This window comes from Rattus norvegicus, chromosome 2, assembly GCF_036323735.1.
Source record: "Rattus norvegicus strain BN/NHsdMcwi chromosome 2, GRCr8, whole genome shotgun sequence".
NCBI lineage: Eukaryota > Metazoa > Chordata > Mammalia > Rodentia > Muridae > Rattus > Rattus norvegicus.
The window spans coordinates 108,920,217-108,943,165 of NC_086020.1; the positions used below are offsets into that span (position 1 = coordinate 108,920,217).

At 36.8% G+C, this 22,949-nt stretch overlaps 1 protein-coding gene across 6 annotated transcripts in view; it reads right to left on the bottom strand.

Annotated features, from left to right (window-relative positions):
- Positions 1-22,949, bottom strand: part of Naaladl2 (N-acetylated alpha-linked acidic dipeptidase-like 2) — a 1,352,651-nt gene that overhangs the window by 352,217 nt on the left and 977,485 nt on the right. Inside the window, exon 10 of one of the 6 annotated variants that reach the window (XM_039103972.2) lies at positions 15,403-18,498. The exons of the other annotated variants lie outside the window; for them this stretch is intronic. Coding sequence (XP_038959900.1) covers positions 18,343-18,498 — 156 coding nt within the window. The 3' untranslated portion in view covers positions 15,403-18,342. Of the gene's footprint in view, positions 1-15,402; positions 18,499-22,949 lie in introns of those variants that run through there. 6 annotated transcript variants of the gene reach the window in all.

Sequence of the window (22,949 nt, forward strand, 5' to 3'; positions counted from 1 at the left end):
TTACTCCCATGAATAGATCCATCAGCTTCTATTTCAATCACCATCCAAGCAATCAAACACACACACACACACACACACACACACACACACACACACATGCACACACACATACACACACACTGTTTTGTGAAAATAATTGTGTCACTGTGTTTTTGATTTCAGTGAGCTCATTATAAAATGTGTTCATTGCTAAATATTTTACGAACATCTTGACATTATCAAACAGTTATTTTCTTCCCTATTAAAGGATTTGACTTATGTTGTCTTCTAACAATAAATATCAACAATAATTGACTATATGGCATCCTTAATTTAGAATATAAAATATCAATACAGTAACATTTTAGCTGTGATGACAGCAGCTTGATAAAATAATTAAAATATATCTTGTAAACAAGATTTGTATCCTGCATAGTGCTTGAAAATAATTACGTATTTTAAGAGATATCTTCAAAAATACATGTTTTCAGTGATTTGAAAGTACTAGTGTATTATAATTCTTCAGATATGGAGGTCAAGCTATTTCTACAAGTGTGTATATTTCATAAATGTAGCTGTCCTTTTAAGCATATTTTCTTGGATAATGCACTTCAAAGATAACAGCACACAGGCATCTTTGTGAACATGCCCGCATTATTTATAGTAAAGAAAATATATCTGTACTATTCTCCTATTACTTTCATCCTTGGTCTAAATCAAGTCTCAGGCTTAGATAAAACCCTTCTGAGGCATCACCTTGACCCTGAATTAATCCTTTTAATTTGAGGATGTAGTTGATCATAATTTCACTCTACCTTCATGATTCTGGAAAGAGTGGGTTAAGTTAAATATAATTAATATATGTATTTGACAGTTTGATCTCTCATTATAAACACTTCTTGTTGGAAAACCAAGCTTAATGTATGTACGATTGGCATATGCACACTCAATGTACTTACTCCCATGAATAGATTCATCAGCTTCTATTTCAATCACTAGCCAAGCAAACACACACACACACACACACACACACTGTTTTGTGAAAATAACTGTGTCACTGTGTTATTTTCTCTTCTAATTCTTAGGGGCAAAAAGGTAGCAATATTATCAGAACTTCATGCTTGGAATTCCAATCACATCCAAACATTTATTCTGTCATCTTTTTTTTTCTAAACTAGTAGCATCGTCTCTGCAGAGGAATCTGTATTTGGATAAATAATCTTTTGAATCAAGCCCTGAAATACTATATACACCGACAAAATCATTAGATTTTATTTATCTATATATCTATTGTGTGTGCATGCTCTTGTATTATGTTCATGTTTATGAGCATGTAAGTGAGTGCATGTATGTGTATGCATGTACTGTGTATGAACATGTTATACTGTACCTCTAGAACCCACAGGACAACCTTCAAGATTCAGGACCCTTTGTCCACTGAATCAGTTTCATAGATCACACTCAAGTCATCAGGCTTGGTGGACAGGACTTTCATGTGCTGAGATATCTCATTGCACCAAAATTTATTTTTTAATTGGATATTTTAAGTAATTACAATTTAAATGTTATCCCCTTTTCCACTTTCCCCTCTAGAACCCCCCATCCTCTCCTCCCTCCCTCTATTTCTATGAGGATCCTCTCCTTCCCACCCACCCACACCCACCTCACCACCCTGGCATTCCTTTACATTGGGGAATCTATCCTTCCCAGGATAAAGGACTTTTCCTCCTACTGCTGCCAGATAATGCCATCCTCTTCTACATATGTAATTGGAGTCATGGGTCTGTTCGTGTATACTCTTTGGTTGGTGGTTTAATCCCTGGAATCTCTCAGGCATCTGGTTGGTTAATAATGTTGTTCTTCCTATGAGGTTTCAAACTCCTTCAGCAACTTCAGTCCTTTCTCTAACTCCTCTAATGGCATCACCACACTGAGTCCAATGGTTGGTTGTGAGCATATGCCTCTGGATTTGTCAGGCTCCATCAGAGCCTCTTGGAAAACAGCTATAACAGGCTCTTGTCAGCAAGCACTTCTTGGATTCCACAATAGTATCTGGGTTTTGTGTCTGTATATGGAATGGATCCCCAGATAGAGCACTCTCTGTATGACCTTTCCTTCAGTCTCTGCTCTACACTTTAATCTTGTATTTACTTTAGACAGGAGCAATTCTGGGTTAAAAATTTGGAGATGATTGGATAGCCCCATCCCCAAACCTGTGACCTTGCCTAACTTCTGGATATGGTTCCTATAGGATCTCCCTCCCCTTTGTTGAACACTTCACCTAATCTCATCCTCATTGGTTTCTGGGAGTCTCTTGCTTTCTTGGCATCTGGAACTTGTTGGTGGGTACCCCCAGTTCCCATCCCCCATTGCTACACACTGTTTTTCAAATTCCTGACCCTCTGTATATCATCCCACTCTCCTCCCATGCCTGATATTACCACCTCCTTTACCCCCTCCCCATCCTCTCTTCCTCCCAAGGCTCTGCCACACTCTAACTCCCATGAGTATTTTGTTCCCATTTCTAAGAAGGACTAAAACATCATTATTTTGGTTCTAACTCTTCTTGAGCTTCATATTGTCTGTGAATTGTGTCTTGGTTACTTCAAACTTTTGGGATAATATCCACTTATCAGTGAATGCATATCCTTCATTTATTTTAAATGCAATCAAATGACCTACTGATTTGTTTGTGAAAACATATACGTGACAATTCACATAGTACTCTGAAAGATTTTATCCAATATAGCTGGATTGTATTGCTTTAAGAAGTGCTTTTCAATGGATACTAAAGGATCCAAGACCATATTGCAGACCATGCCCATCTCTGACAATTGCACAAGTTCTCTTAGTAACTTCAAAAGCTTTTGGCTAAATAAATGCTATGTCTGGAATCTATGGTTACATTTGAAGCTAATAATTTTGAGAAAGATTTTTTGTCCTTTTTAGACACATTTGGTGATTGGAACTGTATCACAGAACAGCAGACTCTTGAAAGATTCAAACAGCCTCCTTTGCAAACTGAAGAATTCACTGAATATGAAATTACAGTAATTTTAGAAGACTTAGAATCTAATGATTGCTTTAACATTCCTGCTGAGATTTTCTTGATGTTGGCTAATGTTGGCTAATATGTGTCTTTTAGATAAGTATATTTTAGTTCCTCTCAATTTTCTTATTGAAAGTGAATAACTTTTCTACCATCACTCTTTCAAGTTTAACCTCAGCACTTTTATAGCAAAGCACTACTTCCCAAGGCAAGAGATGGAACTTTGTGGTGAAAATGTTTTAGGAATTATATTGACTACATAAGAATTTATGTTTCTGTCTAACAACAAATGAACTGTACTATTTTTTAAACCTAGTGGGAGTGAGCAGTACCCTTGAGTAGTTTCCAATGATAATGTTTGCAGTATAGTCCAAAATGCTGTCACCCACAGTTGCATGCATAAAGTACATACAGTATGTATTCTCATGTGGGTGAACATTGAAACTTTATGATGGAACAACTGTGAATACATGTAAGAAGCATGCCCTTCTCTACCTCCTCAACTGGGGACCCTATTCTCAGTCCAATGGTTGACTATGATAATCTACCTCTGCCTCCCGGGAGACAGCTGTATCAGAATCCTGTGAGCATGCACTTCTTGGCATCTACAATAGTGTGTGGGTTTGGAGATTGTATGTGGGATAAATCTGCATGTGGGGCAGTCTCTGGATGGCCTTTTCTTCAGTCTATGCTCCACACTTTGTCTCCATATTTCCTCCAGTGAGTATAATGTTCCCCCTTCAAAGAAGGACTAAAGAATCCGCACTTTGTTCTTCATTCTTCCTGAGCTTCATGTGGTCTGTAAATTGTATCTTGGATATTCTGAGCTTTTGGGCTAATATCCACTTATCAGTGAATGCATATCCTGTGTGTTCTTTTGTGATTGGGTTACCTCACTCAGAACATTTTCTAGTTCCATCCATTTTCCTATGAATTTCATGAACTCATTGTTTTTAATAGCTGAGTAGTAATCCATTGTTTAAATATATCACATTTTCCGTATCCATTTTTCTGTTCAAGAACACGAAGGTTCCTTCCAGTTTCTGGTTATGTCAAATAAGGCTGCTGTGAACATAGTGGAGCATTTGTCCTTGTTAAATGTTGGAGAATCTTTTGGGTATATGCACAGGAGTGGTATAGCTGGGTCTTACAACTCCATAGAAAAAAACAACAATATCAACCAACCAGACACCCCAGACTTCCCCAAAGAGTACACATGGAGGGACCCAGAGCTCCACCAGCATTTGTAGCAGAGGATGGAATTTTATATTATCAAGGGAAGGAGAGGTCCTTGGTCCTGTGAAGGCTTAATCGCCCATTGTAGGGCAATTCCAGGGCAGAGAGGCAGAAGGGCGTGGGTGGATGGATGGGGGAACACAGTCATAGAAGCAGAGGAGGGGAAATGTGAGAGGGGATTTCCAGAGGGGAAATGTGGAAAGAGGATAAGATTTGAAATATAAATAAAGAAAAACTTTAGCAAAATGACTGGATGTAAAATTAACTAAAAAAATCAGTAACCTTCATCTACTCAAAGGATAAACAGGCTGAGAAAGAAATTAGGCAAATAACATCATTCACAAAATATATAAATATTTATTATTTTTGTCACAAAATATATAAAATACATTGGTTTGAGTCTAACCAAGCAAATGAAAGATCTTTATGACAAGAACTTGAAGTCTTGTCGAGAAAGAAATAAATCAAAGAAGATCTCAGAAGATAGAAATATTGTCCATGTTCATGGATTGGCAAGATTAATATAATAAACATGGTCATCTTGCAGAAAGCAATCTACAGATTTAAAATAATTCCCATCAAGATTCCAACTCAATTCTTTACAGAAGATTCCACCTCACACCAGTCAGAATGACTAAGATCAAAAACTCTGGCAACAGCAGATGCTGGTGAGGATGTGGAGAAAGAGGAACACTCCTCCATTGTTGGTGGGATTGCAGACTGGTACAACCATTCTGGAAATCAGTCTGGAGGTTTCTCAGAAAATTGGACATTGAACTGCCTGAGGATCCAGCTGTACCTCTCTTGGGCATATACCCAAAAGATGCCCCAAAAATATATCAAAGACACATCTTCCACTATGTTCATAGCAGCCTTATTTATAATAGACAGAAGCTGGAAAGAACCCAGATGCCCTTCATCAAAGGAACAGATATAGAAAATGTGGTACATCTACACAATGGGATACTACTCAGCTGTCAAAAACAATGACTTTATGAAATGCATAGGCAAATGGATGGAACTAGAAAATATCATCCTGTGTGAGGTAACCCGATCACAGAAAAACACACATGGTATGCATTCATTGATAAGTGGATATTATCCCAAATGCTCAAAATACCCTAGATGCACAGAACAGAAGAAACTCAAGAAGGATGACCAAAATGCGGATGCTCCACTCCTTTTTTAAAGGGGAACAAGAATACCCTTGGGAGGGGATAGGGACGCAAAGTTTAGAAGACAGGCTGAAGGAAGTGCCATTCAGAGCCTGCCCCACATGTGTCCCATATATATACAGCCACCAAACTAGATAAGATGGATGAAGCAAAGAAGTGCAGGCTGATAGGAACTGGATGTAGATCTCTCCTGAGAGACACAGCCATAATATGGCAAATACATAGGCGAATGCCAGCAGCAAACCACTGAACTGAGAACAGGATCCCTGTTGAAGTAAACAGAGAAAGGACTGAAAGAGCTTGAAGGGGCTTGAGAACCCATATGAACAACCATGCCAACAAACCAGAGATTCCAGGGACTAAGCCACTACCCAAAGACTATACATGGACTGACCCTGGGCTCCAACTGCATAGGTAGCAATAAATAGCCTAGTAAGGGCACCAGTGGATGGGGAAGCCCTTGTTCCTGCCAAGGCTGGACCCCAGTGAACAGGATTCTTGTGGGGAAGGTGGTAATGGGGGGGAGGATTGGGAGGGGAACACCCATATAGAATGGGAGGGGGGAGGGGGATGTTGGCGTGGAAACTGGGAAAGGGAATAACATTTGAAATGTAAATAAGAAATCCCCAATTTAATAAAGATGGGGATAAAATAGCAATTTGCAAACTCATTTGGAATAACAAAAAACATAGGATAGTGAAAAGTATCTTCAACAATAAAAGATGTTCCGGGGAAATTACAATTCCTGACATTAAGCTATATTATAGAACAATCATGATATGAACTGCATGGTATTGGTACAAAGCCAGGGACATAGATCAATGAAATAGAATTGAAGACCCAGAAATAAACACACACACACACACACACACACACACACACACACACACACACACACTAATGGTCATTTGATCCTTGACAAAGGAGCTAAAACCTTTCAGTACCAAAAAAAAAAAAAAAAAAAAGACAGCAGTTTCAGCATATGGTGCTGGTCCAACTGGCAGTCAGCATGAAGACGAAAGCAAATCAATCTATTCTTATCACCTTGTACAAAGCTGAAGTCCAAGTGGCTGAAGGACCTCCAGATAAAACCAGATACACAAAAATTAATAGAAGACAAAGTGGGAAAGAGCCCTGAACACGGAAAAAAATTTCTGAACAGAATACCAATAGCTTATGCTCTAAGACTATGAATCAACAAATGGGATCTCATAAAATTGCAAAGCTTCTGTAAGGCAAAGGACACTGTCAGTAGGACTAAAAGGCAAACAACATATTGGGGAAAGATCTTTACCGACCCTTCATCCATAAACAGCTAATCTCTAATAAAAGCAAGAACTCAAGAAGTTAGACTCTAGAGAACCAAATAATCCTATTAAGAAATGGGAGACAGAGCTAAAGAAAGAATTCTCAACTGAGGAAAATCAAATGCCCAAGAAGCACCCAAAGAAATGTTCAACATCAATAGTCATCAGAAAAATGCAAATCAAAACAACCCTGAGATTGTCATTCTTGTCAGAATGGCTAAAATCAAAAACTCAAATGACATAAGATGCTGGCAAGGATGTGGAGAAAGTGGAACACTCCTCAATTGTTGGTGGATTCCAAGCTGGTACAACCACTCTCGAAATCCTTCTGGGGGTTCCTCAGAATATTGGATATATTGCTACCTGAGGATCCAGCTATACCACTTCTGGGCATATAACCAAAAGGTGCTCAAATATATAATAAAGACACATGCTCCACTATGTTCAGGGAAGCCTTATTTATAATAGCCAGAAGATGAATAGAAGCCAGATATTCTTCAACAGAGAAATGGATAAAGAAAATGTGGTACATTCACACACTGGAGTACTACTCAGCTATTAAAAACAATGGCTTCATGAAATTCTTCGGCAAATGGATTGAACTAAAAAATATCATCCTGTGTGAGTTAACCCAGACATAAAATAACACACATGGTATGCACTCACTGATAGGTAGATATTAGTCCAAAAGCTCAGAATACCCAAGATACAATTCACAGACCATATTAAGCTCAAGAAGAATGAAGACAAAAATTTGGATGCTTCAGTCATTCTTAGAAGGGGTAACAAAATATTCACAGGAGGAAATTCTGGGACAAAGTGTGGAGCAGGGACTGAAGGAAAGGTCATCGAGAGACTGCCCGACCTGGGGATCCATCCCATATGGAGCCACCATCACAGTTACTATTGCTGATACCAAGAAGTGCTTGCTGACAGTAGTCAGTTGTGGATGTCTCCTAAGAGGCTCTGCCTGAGCCTTACTGATACAGATGTGGATGCTTGCAGCTAACCATCAGACTGAGCACTGGGACCCCATTGCATAAGTTAGAGAAAGGACTATAGTATCTGAAGCATTTTGCAACCCCATAGGAGAAACAGAATATCAACCAACCAGACATCCCCTGAGCTCCCAGGAACTAAACCAACAACCAAAAGTACACATTGGGGGATCATGGCTCCAGCTGAATATGTTGCAGAGGATTGCACTGTCTGGTATCAATAGAAAAAGAAGCCCTTGATTTGTCAATGCCAGGGTGTTGAGGAAGGAGTGGACAGGTGAGGTAGTAGGGGGAGCATTCTCATAAAAGCTGGGGAAGGAGGGATGACTTGGGTGGAACTTTTTAAAAGTTTAACATTTGAAAAGTGACTTCATAAACTGTCCAATGAAAATATGAAAAACGCATGTCTTTATAGGTCTTAGGGTGGGTGTACTCTCATTTCTCTTGGAGGAATCGATGGGGTTTGTTTTTAATTCACATGACACTTGGTTATCTTCATAATATCATTAAATCATTCTACAGGAACATCAGTGGGTAAAATGTGAAAGATCTGGTGGTTCCAATACCTATAGGATCCTGATTGACTTTGTTTTACTTTTTTTCTATTGTAAGTGTTCATATATTTGTGCCTAAGTACATGCAACATGGATATTCAACAAAATACATATCTTATAATCCACATTTAATCCTCATTATTTTTGGTAGCACTGGTAACTTAGAATAACTTTTGTGCTCCCATCCTGTCAGGTTTTCCAAGCTAAAGATTTCTTTCACTGCCTTAATCTAACCTTCACTCTCTATTACCCTACACTTCAGTATCTGGATCTATCTCTCTCAACATACCTGGCTGGCCTCCAGAATCAAATACCACCAACCTGCACTGAACAAAATTCTGAGTGTCTCAGAGGAATCTTCTCAGCTATCTTCCTTGACCTCAAGTCGTGGCAGCCTGTTCTTTGAAGTCAGCATTTATGCCTTTTCTAGATGGTTCCTCATCGTGTCCTTCTTCTAATGATGTGATATCTCTTTTCTTCTGGATGGGACTTCTTCGTGTGATAGTTATAAATAAACATTTTCATGACACCTCATCTCAAGATGCTATCATTTATTTCAGAGAGGTGCTAAATAAATATATTGTGTGTGAGACACTGTGATCTACTCTAATTAAAGCAAAATAAAAACAGTTCAAAAGTGAATTAGAGTGCTAATATGGAAACAAACTTTAGTATAAGGTTTCTAAAACATACGCATATATGAAGTGATCTAAACAAAAATCACCAAATAACAGGGATAGATATAGTCCCAACTGAATATCTCTTATCAGCAAATAAAGTTTCCAATATAATGAATGGATAACATCCAACTGAATTGTTGCCCTAAGGGGTCTCATGAGAGTCCTCAAAATATGCAGGCTCTTTCTAAGGCTACATAGATCGCTCTCTACAAATTGATGGCAAGCTGAAAAATACCTACACTGCTCATTGGACAAGGAATTTTTGCTTGTGCCCACATATGATTCTTGGTACTGGAAGGGGCACTGAACACTACTAAATGAGAAACAGACACCATCCCAGCTATCAATCCTTTGATCTACAATGGTATTCTATCTTCAAGTTATGCTAATGCAATAGTGGCACAAAGCTTGTCAAAGTAACCAGCCAATATCTGTTGTGACTGAAGGGTCTCTCCATGAGAAGGAACCATATGCAATGCTGGTTAAGTGACCAAGAACCTGAAAGTAGACAGGCAAGAAACCCAAGTGACAGGGAAATACTATTATTCTACTAAAGGAGAACAGCCAGAGTATGACTGCTAATCACTTTCTGCAAAGGTAGGTGCTTTGTTCTGCCATCATCAGAGAAGTTTCCTCATACAACAGATGGGAACAAATAGACACACAGTCAGAAAATCTGTAGAGAGTGAGAGACCTGGGAACATTCAAACATAAATGGGATACCCCCATCCAACTACCTCTCTCAGGTTCATGGAATTCAGCAGAAGAGGAAACAGAAAGAGTTTAAGAGCCACACAGTATAGATAATTCCATGAAAACACAGAAGGCCTACACATGTACTCAGAGAAACTGAGGCAGCATGTACAGAAACTGGATGCATCTGTACCAGATTGGATCTTGAGACTAAAGGTATTAGCCATATACTTAACTCAGAAGCTATCTGCAATTGAAAACCAGTTACGAGTAATAAATTAGTAGTTTTTTCCAAGGGAATCTCACTGGGGAAACAAACTGCTCTTAAGGGTAGACTGACAAGCCAGGAGTATGTGGCCAACAGAATCTTGAATCTTTCTTGTATAAAGAGTCATATCAAGACTTTTCATTGTTTATAAATACACACACACACACACACACACACACACACACACACACACATATATATATATATATATATATATATATATATATATATATATATATATATATTCTCTCTTTTTGACTTACCCTACAGGTTCCATGTATATCTACTATGGATTCTAGTTATGTGTTTTTATAGGATTTCCCGAGTGTGGGAATGAGTGGGTGTCTGTATTTATATCAGTTTCTTGTGCCTTTCCTTGGGTTCTCTTCTTAGCGATGCAAGAGAAGGCAATCCTCTGCTACATATCCAGCTGGAGCCATGGAAATCCCCTTTGTACTCTTTGGTTGGTGATTTAATCCCTGGGAGTATGGGAGATCTGGTTGGTGGTTCTTCCTATGAGATTGCAAACCCTTCAGCTCCTACAGTCCTTGCTCTAGCTTCTTCATTGGGTTATATGTGCTCAGTCCAATGTTTGGCTGTGTATATCCACATCTGTATTGGTCAGGCTCTGGCAGAGTCTCTCAGCAGACAGCTATGCCAGGCTCCTGTCAGAAAGCACTTCTTGGCATCAGCAATAGTGTCTGGGTTTGGTGTCAGTCAATGGGATGGATCTCCAGGTGGAGCAGACTCTGGAAGGCCTTTCCTTAAGTCTCTGCTCCACTCTTGGCCCTGCATTTACTTTTGACAGGAAGAATTCTGGATCAATATTTTTGAAGTGGATTGGTGGCCTCATCCCTCAACTAGGGTCCATGCCACCGTAGAGTATGGTCTCCACAGGTTCTTTCTCCCTTTTGTTTGGTATTATGGCTAATCCTCCCTGTAGGATCTTGGAAACCTCTTGCATCCCGTTCCTGGCATCTGGTACTTTCTAGTGGCGCACCCCCAATCTCCCTTCCCCACTGCTACAACCTACTTTCAAATTCTTGACCCTCTATACTTCTTGCCCACCTCCCCCCACATCTGAAATGCCCCTCTTTTCTCTCCCCTTCCTCTCTCCCTTGAAGATCCCTCTCTTACTCTCTTTCCCAGAAATTATTCTGTTTCCCCCCTAATGAGTAGTACTGTAGCATCCACACTTTGGTGTGGTCTGCTTTCTTCTTGAGTTTCACATGGTCTGTGAGTTGTATCATGTGCATTCTGACTTTCTTACAGACATGTCAATTGCTCACACAGTGAAGGACGGCACTTTGTCAGACACTTCTCTGGTTGCAAAGAGTGTGGACTGGAACAATCATTATATTTCTGAGTCCCTAACTAACACCAAGCATGGTCATTTAGAATCAATGGATCAAGTGGACCTCTGTCATTGTTAAACAACTAACTTCTCTTGTGAACTACTTTATCTGATTTTACTTACCAGAATCAGACTTCCCTTTACCTCATCAACTGGAAATCAATATATTTGGGAAGTCATCCTTTGAGCTTCTTATGCCTTGTGTACTGAAAGGCATTAGTTGTGACTTTTATCTACTTTGTTCCTCAAATCCTTTAAGCATCGTGGCCTTAGGAAGAAATTCTCTTTGAGGCAATACAGTGTGAAACACAACATTCATCAGTCCTTATTTTACATTATAAAAATAAGTTTATAACTTGCTGAGACAAAACCTTCAACATGTACATGCTTGCAACTGGGATTAGAAGGAGACAGCAAGACAGTCACGTGAAGGGTATATCATGCTTGTCTTTGCAGGTGATGGAGGGATGCTACTTGCCCCAGGGAATAGCAAGAGGCAGAATGTGGGTCTCTCTATTTCTCTGCATGTTACCACACAGGTAGCATGGTTTAAAACTAAGTAACTATGTTTTGCACTCACAGCCTGTTAGCACGATATATATGGTCACAGTATTGGGGATGATAACTTCTTAACTCTCAAGAAATCTAGTTGAAGAAACAAAGGATTTATCACTGTTGAAGCTGCTGTAATAAAATTTTGAAATATTGTTTTAAAAGAGAATCAGTTGAGAAGGTAATATACATATCTACACATACATATAATTAAATAATAGCCATGATGTGAGCATTTTTATAAAAAATTAAAGATCTACACAAGTGATTAGCATTTCTATGTTCCATGTAATTCACTAGTCTAAAACTTACAGAATAATGTATTTTGAATGATAAGATCTTTGCAGTAATCCACAATAAAAGTTTCATATCACTTTTCCATATATTTTAATGCTTTTTTCCATCTTTATTAAATTAGGTATTTCTTATTTACATTTTAAATGTTATTCCCTTTCCCAGTCTCCATGCCAACATCCCCCTCCTCCTTCCCCTCCCCCTCCCATTCTATATGGGTGTTCCCCTCCCAATCCTCCCCCCCATTACCGCCCTCCCCCAAGAATCCTGTTTACTGGGGCTCCAGCCTTGGCAGGACCAAGGGCTTCCCCTTCCACTGGTGCCCTTACTAGCCTATTCATTGCTACCTATAAATTTGGAGCCCAGGGTCAGTACATGTGTAGTCTTTGGGTAGTGGCTTAGTCCCTGGAAGCTCTGGTTGGTTGTCATTGTTGTTCATATGGGGTCTCATGTCCATTCAGCTCTTTCAGTCCTTTCTCTGATTCCTTCAACGGAGATCCCGTTCTCAGTTCAATGGTTTGCTGCTAGCATTCGCCTATGTATTTGCTGTATTCTGGCTGTGTCTATTTTTAAAACAGTGTGGATGTCTGTGTAAACTATGGAGACATGACGGCACTGGATCCATGAATAGTAAAATGTCAGTGATTAATTACAGTTCTTCTTAACATGAAACGTTCATGTTTTCAATGAAAAGTAAAATAAAATAATACTGAGTGTTTAAAAAGGAATGGTTTATAATATATGTAACTATTTTGCATCAATTCATATATATGTGGTTTTATAGCAATATTTTACTTTGTTAGAGATTTTGTAATGGCTTATAATTTTCAGACTCTAAGATGAATTATTGAATATTACAGAAATTTGCTTAAACTTTCTGATAATTGATGATATAGAGCTTGAAAAACTACTATTTTATTTCATATTTGGTTTAAATTTGTGCAAAACAATTGATCAGTTCTCTTCAATTTTCTCTATAAACCTCAGTGGATCAATGACCACTTTAAACTTGACTATTGCAATTTTTCAAAAATATTTTATTTTGTTCTCATATGGGTACACCTGTATCTTTGTTGATTTTTGCATTATAATACAATACTTACAAGAGATGAAGTCATCTGCCTTAGAACTAGACTTAATGGAGAATGTAAGCTACCTTACATGAGTAATGGGAACTGAAATCTGGTCCTCAGTAAGTACATTGGGTACTGGTACCTGTTAACCACTGTGGCATTTCTCCTCTCTACTGCAATCTTACTCTTATTTTTTTTTATTTTCATGACCACTTACTCGCCTTGATGAATGAGATACATTTAATTCAGGGTGAAGTGGGTATTATAAATAAATGTCTATAGGTACCCATCATGTTTATGTGCCTACACAGCCTTAGAAAGTATAATATTAATGAAGTCCCTGAAACTTTCATGGTTTCTTATATTTTACTAACCATTCTCATATATAGATTTTTAGATAGATAACTGGAATTTATTAAGTTGTGATATAGATAAACTAATGATAAACATGGTAACTGTTATCCTTATATACAATATAACAAAAAATGCAAACTCTTATGCACTGTAAAAGCTAACCAATCAAACAAATTAAACAAATAAAGGATGGATTATGAATTATTTACTATACAAATAAATATAGACAGAAGAAACCACATATAAAAATGTTTAATTTCTTTCTCAATATGTCAACAATGTTTGAGTGCCTGAATGTAATTCTTCCTACTTGAGAATATTCATTAGGCAAAACTCAAAATGTTTCTCTACACTTTACAGATATACAGAAAATTACTATCACAAAAGAACTGACAGATCAGGGCAAAAGTTACCTGATATTCTACTGTTTACTTTATTTTACCATTTTCAACTTAAAATTCTAATTTGAAACTGAAGAGTTAACTAGTCAAGCTAGATACAGCAAAATTAGGAACAGGTCCAGGATGCTAATAGCTATGTATTTACAGAAAATATTTCTAATAAAAAGAGTAATCTGTCTCCATGTCTTCGGAGCATATTTTGCCTGATATTTCTAATGAAATAATGAATTTTCTTAAAAATACAAATTCTAGATTTTATCACTTAAGGGAATTTTTTTTGACAAATTTAGAATTTTAGCCCTTGTTTAGGTTTCTGTACAGAACATACTTTTAGTCTCAACAGTATTTACTTTGAAATTGATTTTCTCTGGTTAATTTTGTGTTGGGGGGAAGAAATCTGCTGTTTTGTTTGTTTTGTTTATTTTAAACCTCATTTTAAACAATACTTTAAATTAAATATTTGAGAATTTAAAACAGTATATTTGAACACATTCACTCCTCCCATAGCTGTTTTGTCATGCATTCTGACTTATGTTTCGGTTTTCTTTTATGCCCTCCCGTCAATTATACTTTGGGTTACCCTACTAGTCTCATGAATGGAGTCTGCCCTGCCATGTGGTTGATCAGCCATAGGTCATATCCTTAAAGAACACAAACTCTCTCTTTCAGAAGAGTCAAATGACAGTATCTCCTAAGATGGTGGTAGGATTTCTTCCATTATGTCTAAAAGATAAGCTTCCGAATGAGGTAGGATTGAAGTAAGGTGTCTCATTTCATTTACTCACTGAGTCTTTTGATTGAGAGTAATGCCTTTCACAACACAATAGGTTTAATCAAGGCCATGTGCTTATTGGAGTACTTAATCATTTATTCAACACTATCACTTATTTATTTTCATATTTAAGAAAGTCGAAGTATTTTGTTCAAGAACAAGACCAACCTAATCATTCAAAGTCAAAGGTCATTGCAGCATCATTTGAAATTAAGAAACCACACTAAGCCAGGAAAAGTGCCAAAAGATACCAAACTCACCCCAGAGTACAATTGAAAAGGGTTCCCTTTCATTACTTTTTGTAGCAGGAAACTTAAACTCATGTAATTACTCATAAAAATATAAAATATTCAAGTTATTAATGACAACCATCATTGCAGTGGGTAAGGGATAAATGGTAAACTGATATAACTGTTTTTTTTTAAAACTTGTAAGAGATAGTAGATATTTAGATGAGGAGAAACAAACCACAACAAATCCTTTGAGTAAATTTCATTTAAAAAATGGAAATAGGTGTTGAGCTCTATTAATGACTCTGTAGTTGAATATAGCCATGCAGCCTGCCAACAGTTCTGGTTTACTAACACCTTATGTGAATGAACATCTGTTCTTTGAAGTCCTGCCAAGCTAATGTCCAGAATAAAAACCCACAGACAAAAAAAATTTACTCATCTCAGGCCATTTTAATAATGGAACATTAATTATGATTGTGTGAATGAATTCAAGCTTAATTTGCTAATATTCCCAGTTGTTTGGATATTACTTTGGCTATATAACTCAAACAATTAAGTAATCTGCCCTCTGAATTTCAGGGTTTGAAACATCTCTAAGACTTCCCTTGATATCTAGATTTAAGTAAAAGGGATTTACATATTGTCAGTGTACACAGAACAGAAAACCTCGTAAAACAGTAATAAAGTTGAGAGACTGCTGGCTCTTAACATAGAGCAAAGACTTGTAAACCTAGGAGACAGATAGTCTTGCCAATATAATTACAATTTTAAATGGAAGACTTTGTTGAAGTGGTAAATTAGTGTAAAGAAGGATTTTAAATCACTATATTAGTTTGAATGGTCATTTTAGTTGACTTATTGTAGAAGTAGTCACAGAGAAAAAAGATAAATTAAGTAGAACTCACTAAACTGTATTAACATTCATGAGGATCAAGAAACTGAACATAATTTTTTTCATCAGTAAACTGAACAAGATAAAAAATAAATCACAAACAATAGTTATATAATTTATCATGAAAGACAGGACAGCAGAAGTACATTTAAACAAAATTTGTTTTCTTCTTTATGCAAAGGATAGTAATCAAACCAGCTTCATTTTAGTGAATCCATTACAATTATCAAAGGCAGAGAAAGAACAAAGGTTATATGATAGTTTTCCTACCTCACCTCCTATCATCTACCACACCTCCTATCAGATGCCACACCTCCTATCACATACCATACCTTCTATCACATACCCTACCTCCTATCACATGCCAGTCCTCCTACCAGACACCACACCTCCTATCACATGCGACTCCTCCTATCAATGCCACACCTCCTATCAGATGCCACTGCCATATACACAAGTTAAAATTATCAAAGTGTTATACATGATGAAGCAAAGTCATGGTAGAGTGACAGTATTTGTGCATTACCAAGGTGTGTGGAGAGTCTTGCTTGCCCAAACACTGAATAACCTCATGTGTTTAACTTCTATTGCTGGCCAGAGTTATTAGATAGTGAGCATATGTAAGATATGTGTATGGAAAATAATGTTAGTAAAACCCAATAAAATATGGGCATTTGCTTAAAGGTAGTTTAACAAATGTATTCCAAAGCCTGAATTGCTTTACTGGATGAGTAGAAGAATATAGACACAGGAACAAAATTTAATAAGGTTGTGCTGGCTAGGTTTATATAAACTTGATACCAGCTATAGTCATTTGGGAAGAGATATCATCAACTGAGAAAATATTCTAATAAATTTGACTTGTAGGCAAGTCTGTGGTACATTTTCTTGATTGAAGACTGATGTGGGAGGTTCCTGGTCATTGTGGACAGTGTCACCGCTAGGCAGGTGGTCCTGAGTTATGTAAAAAATCAATCTGAGCAAGCAATGGGAAGCAAGACAGGACACAATGTTCCAACATGGCTTCTGCTTCAGTTGTATCCTGGTCTTGAGTTCAATTCCTGGCCTGTGTTCCCTCAGTGACAGATTTAGAAGACTGAAAGGAAACATAATCCCTTTCCTCTGCCAAGTTGCTTAGGTGATGGTGTTTAATGACAGCAATAGGAACCTTAAGTAAGACCAAGATTATGTTCTTCTGGTTTGGACTTTGATTCACTTAGACTGGACACGTATCAAATGCTCTGATGATAAAATATGCAGTTTCTCTCAATGAAGTGATATGTTTGCAGTTAGCAAAAATAACTTCTATAATGTTTCAAAATGTTAGCATGCTAAATATCATGATGTTTAATCAACTTTCATTTAAAATTTTAGGTGTTGCATCACCTCGCAGACATAGAGTAGCAAATACTGATAGAATAAAACCAAATCTGAAAGGTTGTTAGATGACTTCTAAAATATTCCTTGTTTCATAATTATGCATACAAACATTAAAGGGATACAAGAAACCTCAGGATGGCTGCAAGTTATTGATTGGCTTCTGCATGTGGTGACATTTGTGTTGAGAAATGAATATGCTCAGAATGTAGTCAGCTTTCAATGTGACTCCCAAGTTTTCATCTTTGTTTCTGATAATTGTACAGCCTTATTTCCCCTTTTGGCCCCTCTATGTGATGCTACCTTAGAGTAAAGTCTTTTCCCAAATGAGTACTTCAAAGGAATACCTACTTATTTTCACAGAACTTTAAAGGGAAATGCTAGGATATGATTGTTTACTACACATCATTATAATAAGGTGCTAAACCAAGAATAAATGCTAACAAATACTACTATTGTTTTTAAATTAGTTTCTGGTATCTGGAGTATTTGAACTAATGCCTCTTGAAGTATGGCATAGACATGTAGGATGAGCAATGTGTACTCACAGGGGGGTTTATGGAATGTGACTTTATCAGCAGCACAACAGATGAACATAAAATTATTAGCAGGGCCATTACATAGAGCCAAGAAGTGAAAAGGGACATTATCGTAGCTACTTGGAGAAGAACCTATTAGTCTGGTATCATAGGTGTCAGCTTACCTGACTTTGAGTGGTTTTGGGAGTCAATTCATATTTCACGCCACTGTCCTATAATGCATATGTTGGAATTAGGCCAACACCATTGCTTCTTTCCTGTGGATTCTGCTACAGTGTAAATCATACTGGAACCTTTCTCTTAGCTGTTATTGCATGCTTTACATCACATTCAACGTCCTACATGCCTGAGCAATAGGGACATTTCATCCAGTCCTTATGTCCTGCAACACCTAATGCAATTAAATCTACAGCCTGAAATTTCTATGAGTACTCATCCTGTAATGACCTCTCCACCAGACTTTGAGGCTTCACAAGTAGTATTACTGCCCACTTGTAGGCCCAATACAGTGAAGAATCTGACTGAGTTGATATACATGCACTGCACATTTTGGTGAAATGCCTTAGGTTTTAGTTATGTTCCTTTTGCTGTGGAGAGGAAAATATAATCCAGGCAGCTTATAACACGAAGTCCATAATGGAGAGAATTCCTTAGTTTCAGAGGGTGAGTCAATGACTGTCCTGGTCGGGATCATAGCAGCAAACAGGCAGGAATGGCTCTGGAGAAGCAGTCAAACGGGCATGAGGTAGAGAGAAAGTTTACTGTGAACTGTGTAGGCTTAGTAGCTTCAAAGCCCACCCTGATTGACACACCTTCTCCCACTAAGCCACATCTCCTTCAACTAGAACATACTTACTCCATCAAAGCCACACCTATTCAAAGGCCATACCTATAAGTCATCCCTAAACAGTTCCACCAACTTTGGACCAATTAATTATTCAAACATATGAGCCATTTTTTCAAAGCACCACAATTTGGTATGTACAAAAATAAAATGTAAAACAAAATTAAAAGTTTACAAAACTGAAAAATGGCTTGACTAGTCTAATAAGGCTCTGTGAAATTTTGCTCGTGCCTTGCAGCTTAACATTATCAATGTGGCCACTTAAATATCCTTAGAAGTTCCAACTTCTATCAGGTAATTATAAAGCAATATGTCGGGGTTGGGGATTTAGCTCAGTGGTAGAGTGCTTGCCTAGCGAGAGCAATGCCCTGGGTTCGGTACCCTGCTCCAAAAAAAAAAAAAGCAATATGTCTAGAATATGACTAGATTGCCCATTTTCAATGTATACTTGCTACGGTTTTTTGAACACTAAACTCTAAGAAATTTCATCTCTATTGACTTAAGCCATAAAGAGTACTGACTAATGCATGGGTGATTTGTAATCTTTGAGAGATTATTTAAAAACGTAAAAGGAAAGAACTACATAGAAACATTAATGTTTAAAACCATTAATTTTTGATCCATCTTGCCAGTAATGCCATAAGTTATTTTGCATGAAGTCACATGTATTTCATCAACAAAGTCCTAAGATCTGTGTAACTCCTATTATAGATTTAGATTTTTTCATTTTTCTTTCCTTTTCTTGGATATTTTCTTTATTTAAATTTCACATGTTATTTCCTTTACCCGTTTCCCCTCCAGAAATCCCCTATCCCACTCACTCCTTCCCCTGATTCTATGAAGGTGTTCTCCCACCTACCCACCCACTCCTGCCTCCCTGCCCAGTCATTCCCCTACACTGGGGCGTCAAGCTTTCAGAGGGCCAAGGCCAAGGGCCTCTCCTCCTATTGATACCCAATAAGGCCATCCTCTGCTAGATATGCAGCTAGAGCCATGAGTCACTCCATGTGTATTCTTTGGTTGATGGTTTAGTCCCTGACAGCTCTGGTATATCTGGTTGTTTGATATTGTTGTTTTTCCTATGGGGATGCACACACTTTTTTTGCTCTTTCAACTCTTTCTCTAAGTCCTCCATTGGGGACCCCATTCTCAGTCTTTTTAAAATAATTTCTTATTTCATGATAGATTATTCAGAAAAGCTAATTAAATATATACACAGAGAGATTTTCACACATACAAATGTACACACAGAGTACATATTTAAATGTTTGTTAATGATAGAATGGAAAATTATTCTCAGTATTTGTAGGAGGCTAACATAACTTCACTTTGTTTTATATTAAATGTTTGGAGCAATAACGCAGTGTGAAAAGAGTTCTATAAAAATGTTCAATTGTTTTAAACATTAATAAATTTACATGAAATCCCCAAATGGTGCTGCCATCTCAAACACATGAGATGAGGCAGCTTGAACACTCAGATCTTGATGTTCAGACTGTAACTGGTACACTTGCCCTGTGGAACTTCATGCAGTTGTGAGCCAAAGTTATGATGTGTCTATACTGTGATAAAACAGTTTTGCAACTACATAAAGAGTTAAACAAAACCAGTATCGCTATTCTGCCACACACACAAATCCTTAGGAGAGTAGGGTTTCTAGAATTCAAAGACTAGAAACAGCTAACAAAATCCACAGGTTAATTTTTGTTTAACTAATGCATTATCATTTAATATTTGAGTGGATTTTGATTTTTGTATGATTGCACACTCCCATAAAGCACATTGTCACACATAAAGCACACACTCATGTTGCTATTGTCACTGAAGTTTCATCTGGTGCAGAGGCAGCTCTTATTCAGAAAAGGAAGTAGTAAGTTATGCTGTGAAAAGATATGTATGAATTTCTTAAAATGTTTGTGGACTCAAAAATAGTGATATCTAGGTTTTTAAATATAGTTTTCTACCTTTAAAACTTACAGAAATTACAAGTGATATGATCAATTTGGTATTTGTTAATTTGTGCTTCCATTAAGAAAAACACAATCACCATAATAGTACAAGGATCAGAACAAGAGGTCAAGAAGAGCTTTAGTTCTTGTTTCTGGTTCATATTTAATTTGTAAGTCATTGATATAGTAAAGCTATCTGGAAAAATAAATTAATTTGTCATTATTATTCTAAATTACAAAAATGAAATAATTTTGTGAATTTTAATAAATACATTAATCAAAGTAAATTGAAGTTTTCTTTCAATATGAGTTCTAGTTCATTTTTATATTAGGTTGGTATGTAAGTATTTTCAACACAGAACCAAAAGTGTTTTTCTTCTAAACAAATATTGGAGTGGATCTTGTTATGAGCCATTCATTATTTATCCATCCTGCTTCCTCCTGCATAAATGATGTGCATAATAAATATTTTGCAGTTTCTTTTTAAAATATTTAAATAAAGTTTTTGTTTTAATTGATTAAATGTGCTTTTTGATGGATTCAGACATATATTTAACACATTTTGCTTATTCTCTTCTTTTACTACAGTATTTGAAGTAATATTAATACAGGAAATCCAACCACTTCAATATACAGAGAATAAGTTTTTATGGAGTATTTAGTTATTGAGGGAAAAATCAATATTGTACCCTATCACTGCCTTCACTACCCTGAAGGTTCAGGGAGCATCATGGAAGAAGGGACAGGAATATAGTAAAATAAAAGCACTGTGGAACATCAAAGGAAACACTGTGCTCTGGACATGACAATACCTCTGTGCTCTCATGAACTCCAAGAATTTATAGCTGTTCACATAATTTTATGATAGGATTAGCTCAAGACAGTGAACATTTCAATATGGAGGACTTGGGGAGTTATTTGTAATTGACAGCTGATGGAGAAGACAGAGTCCACTTTTTTAAGATCGTGGTATTTTAGTTGATTGACCATGACCTAGGTGGTCGCTTCACACCCACAGTTATATAGTCAGCATAAGTTGCACTCAATAGGTTATGAAAAAATTGATACATAAGAGGAAGTGAAATAGAGACATGAATTAAGAGGATGGGGTAGATCTACGAGAAGCTAGAAAGATTGGTTGGTGTCATATATGATCAAAACACATTGTATCCATGTGTGGTATTCTTAGTAATTAATAAATGTAAGATTTAAAGTTTATAATAATAACATTTAAAACATAAAAAGAAATGTATTTATCTAATTCTATCCTAGGGCTGTATCAATCACTAGATATCCAAAAAAAAAAAAAAAAAAGAGCAAGCAAATAAATGAAATACAACCTCTCTAATATTGGGGTTCTTTTTCTTGGTCATTCATTTTTTATAAATATTTTAAATCCCATGGAAAGTGTATGCAGCTCATTCCCTCTTATGGACTTCTTGTGGGTCTTATAAGACACCAGACACAATTCACCACGTGCACAATAGAATACAGCTGATCTTAAAAGTATACATTTATCTTTTTGATCTTTCTCAATGTCTTTTTTGCATAACTTATGGAAATGTCAATGAAAACTATCAAACTAGAAAGTAATTTATGAAAGTCATGTGGTGATAGCTTGCATTACATTTCAATCAAGAATTATGGCGACTCAAGACATGTTTCATCTCTGTCCAGTTCAGTTCTTCTGGGACTTACTGGAAGTCCTGTGGCCATCTGAAAGGTCATGCCTAATGTACGCCAACAGAGACTGTGGTTGGGAATAAACTGTACTCCAGTGATGGTGTGGCTGTCTTTAAACAGAAGACCAATGCAGATAACTTTATTTGCAGTAAAAGTTGTAGAAATGTAAATGTGGTATCAACTGACCAATGGAAAAAGCATTCTGCTAAATTCTTGAGGTGTGTAAAAAATTATTATTAGTGAAGAGATGTCATAAAACATTTTGGAAATGTTTTTCATTTTCTACAATTTTTCTCCAACTTCTTTAATTTTGTTTGTCTCTCAAAGTCTCAATTCTTGGCCTGAGCTAGTTTCAATCTCAGAATCCTGCTTAGGCCTCTGAAGCTCTGGGATCCCAGGCATGTGCCACCATACCCAGCCTCATACTTCATAATAATGTTACATTCATTTATTACTGTGCTGCTCTATTCAGGAATAGTCAGTGTTATTAAAAAAAAGAACTAGGGTTATTCCAAAATTCACTAAAACACAAACCATTGTGAACAATATCAAAGGAAGTAGGTTTACCACAAAAAGGGCACAAATGTAGAATTAGAAATTTAAGAGCAAAATTTCAATTTCAAATAAACTTACATTTTACTATTTATTCAATAGAATAGTTCATAATTTCTTACAAATACACCCATAGATAAT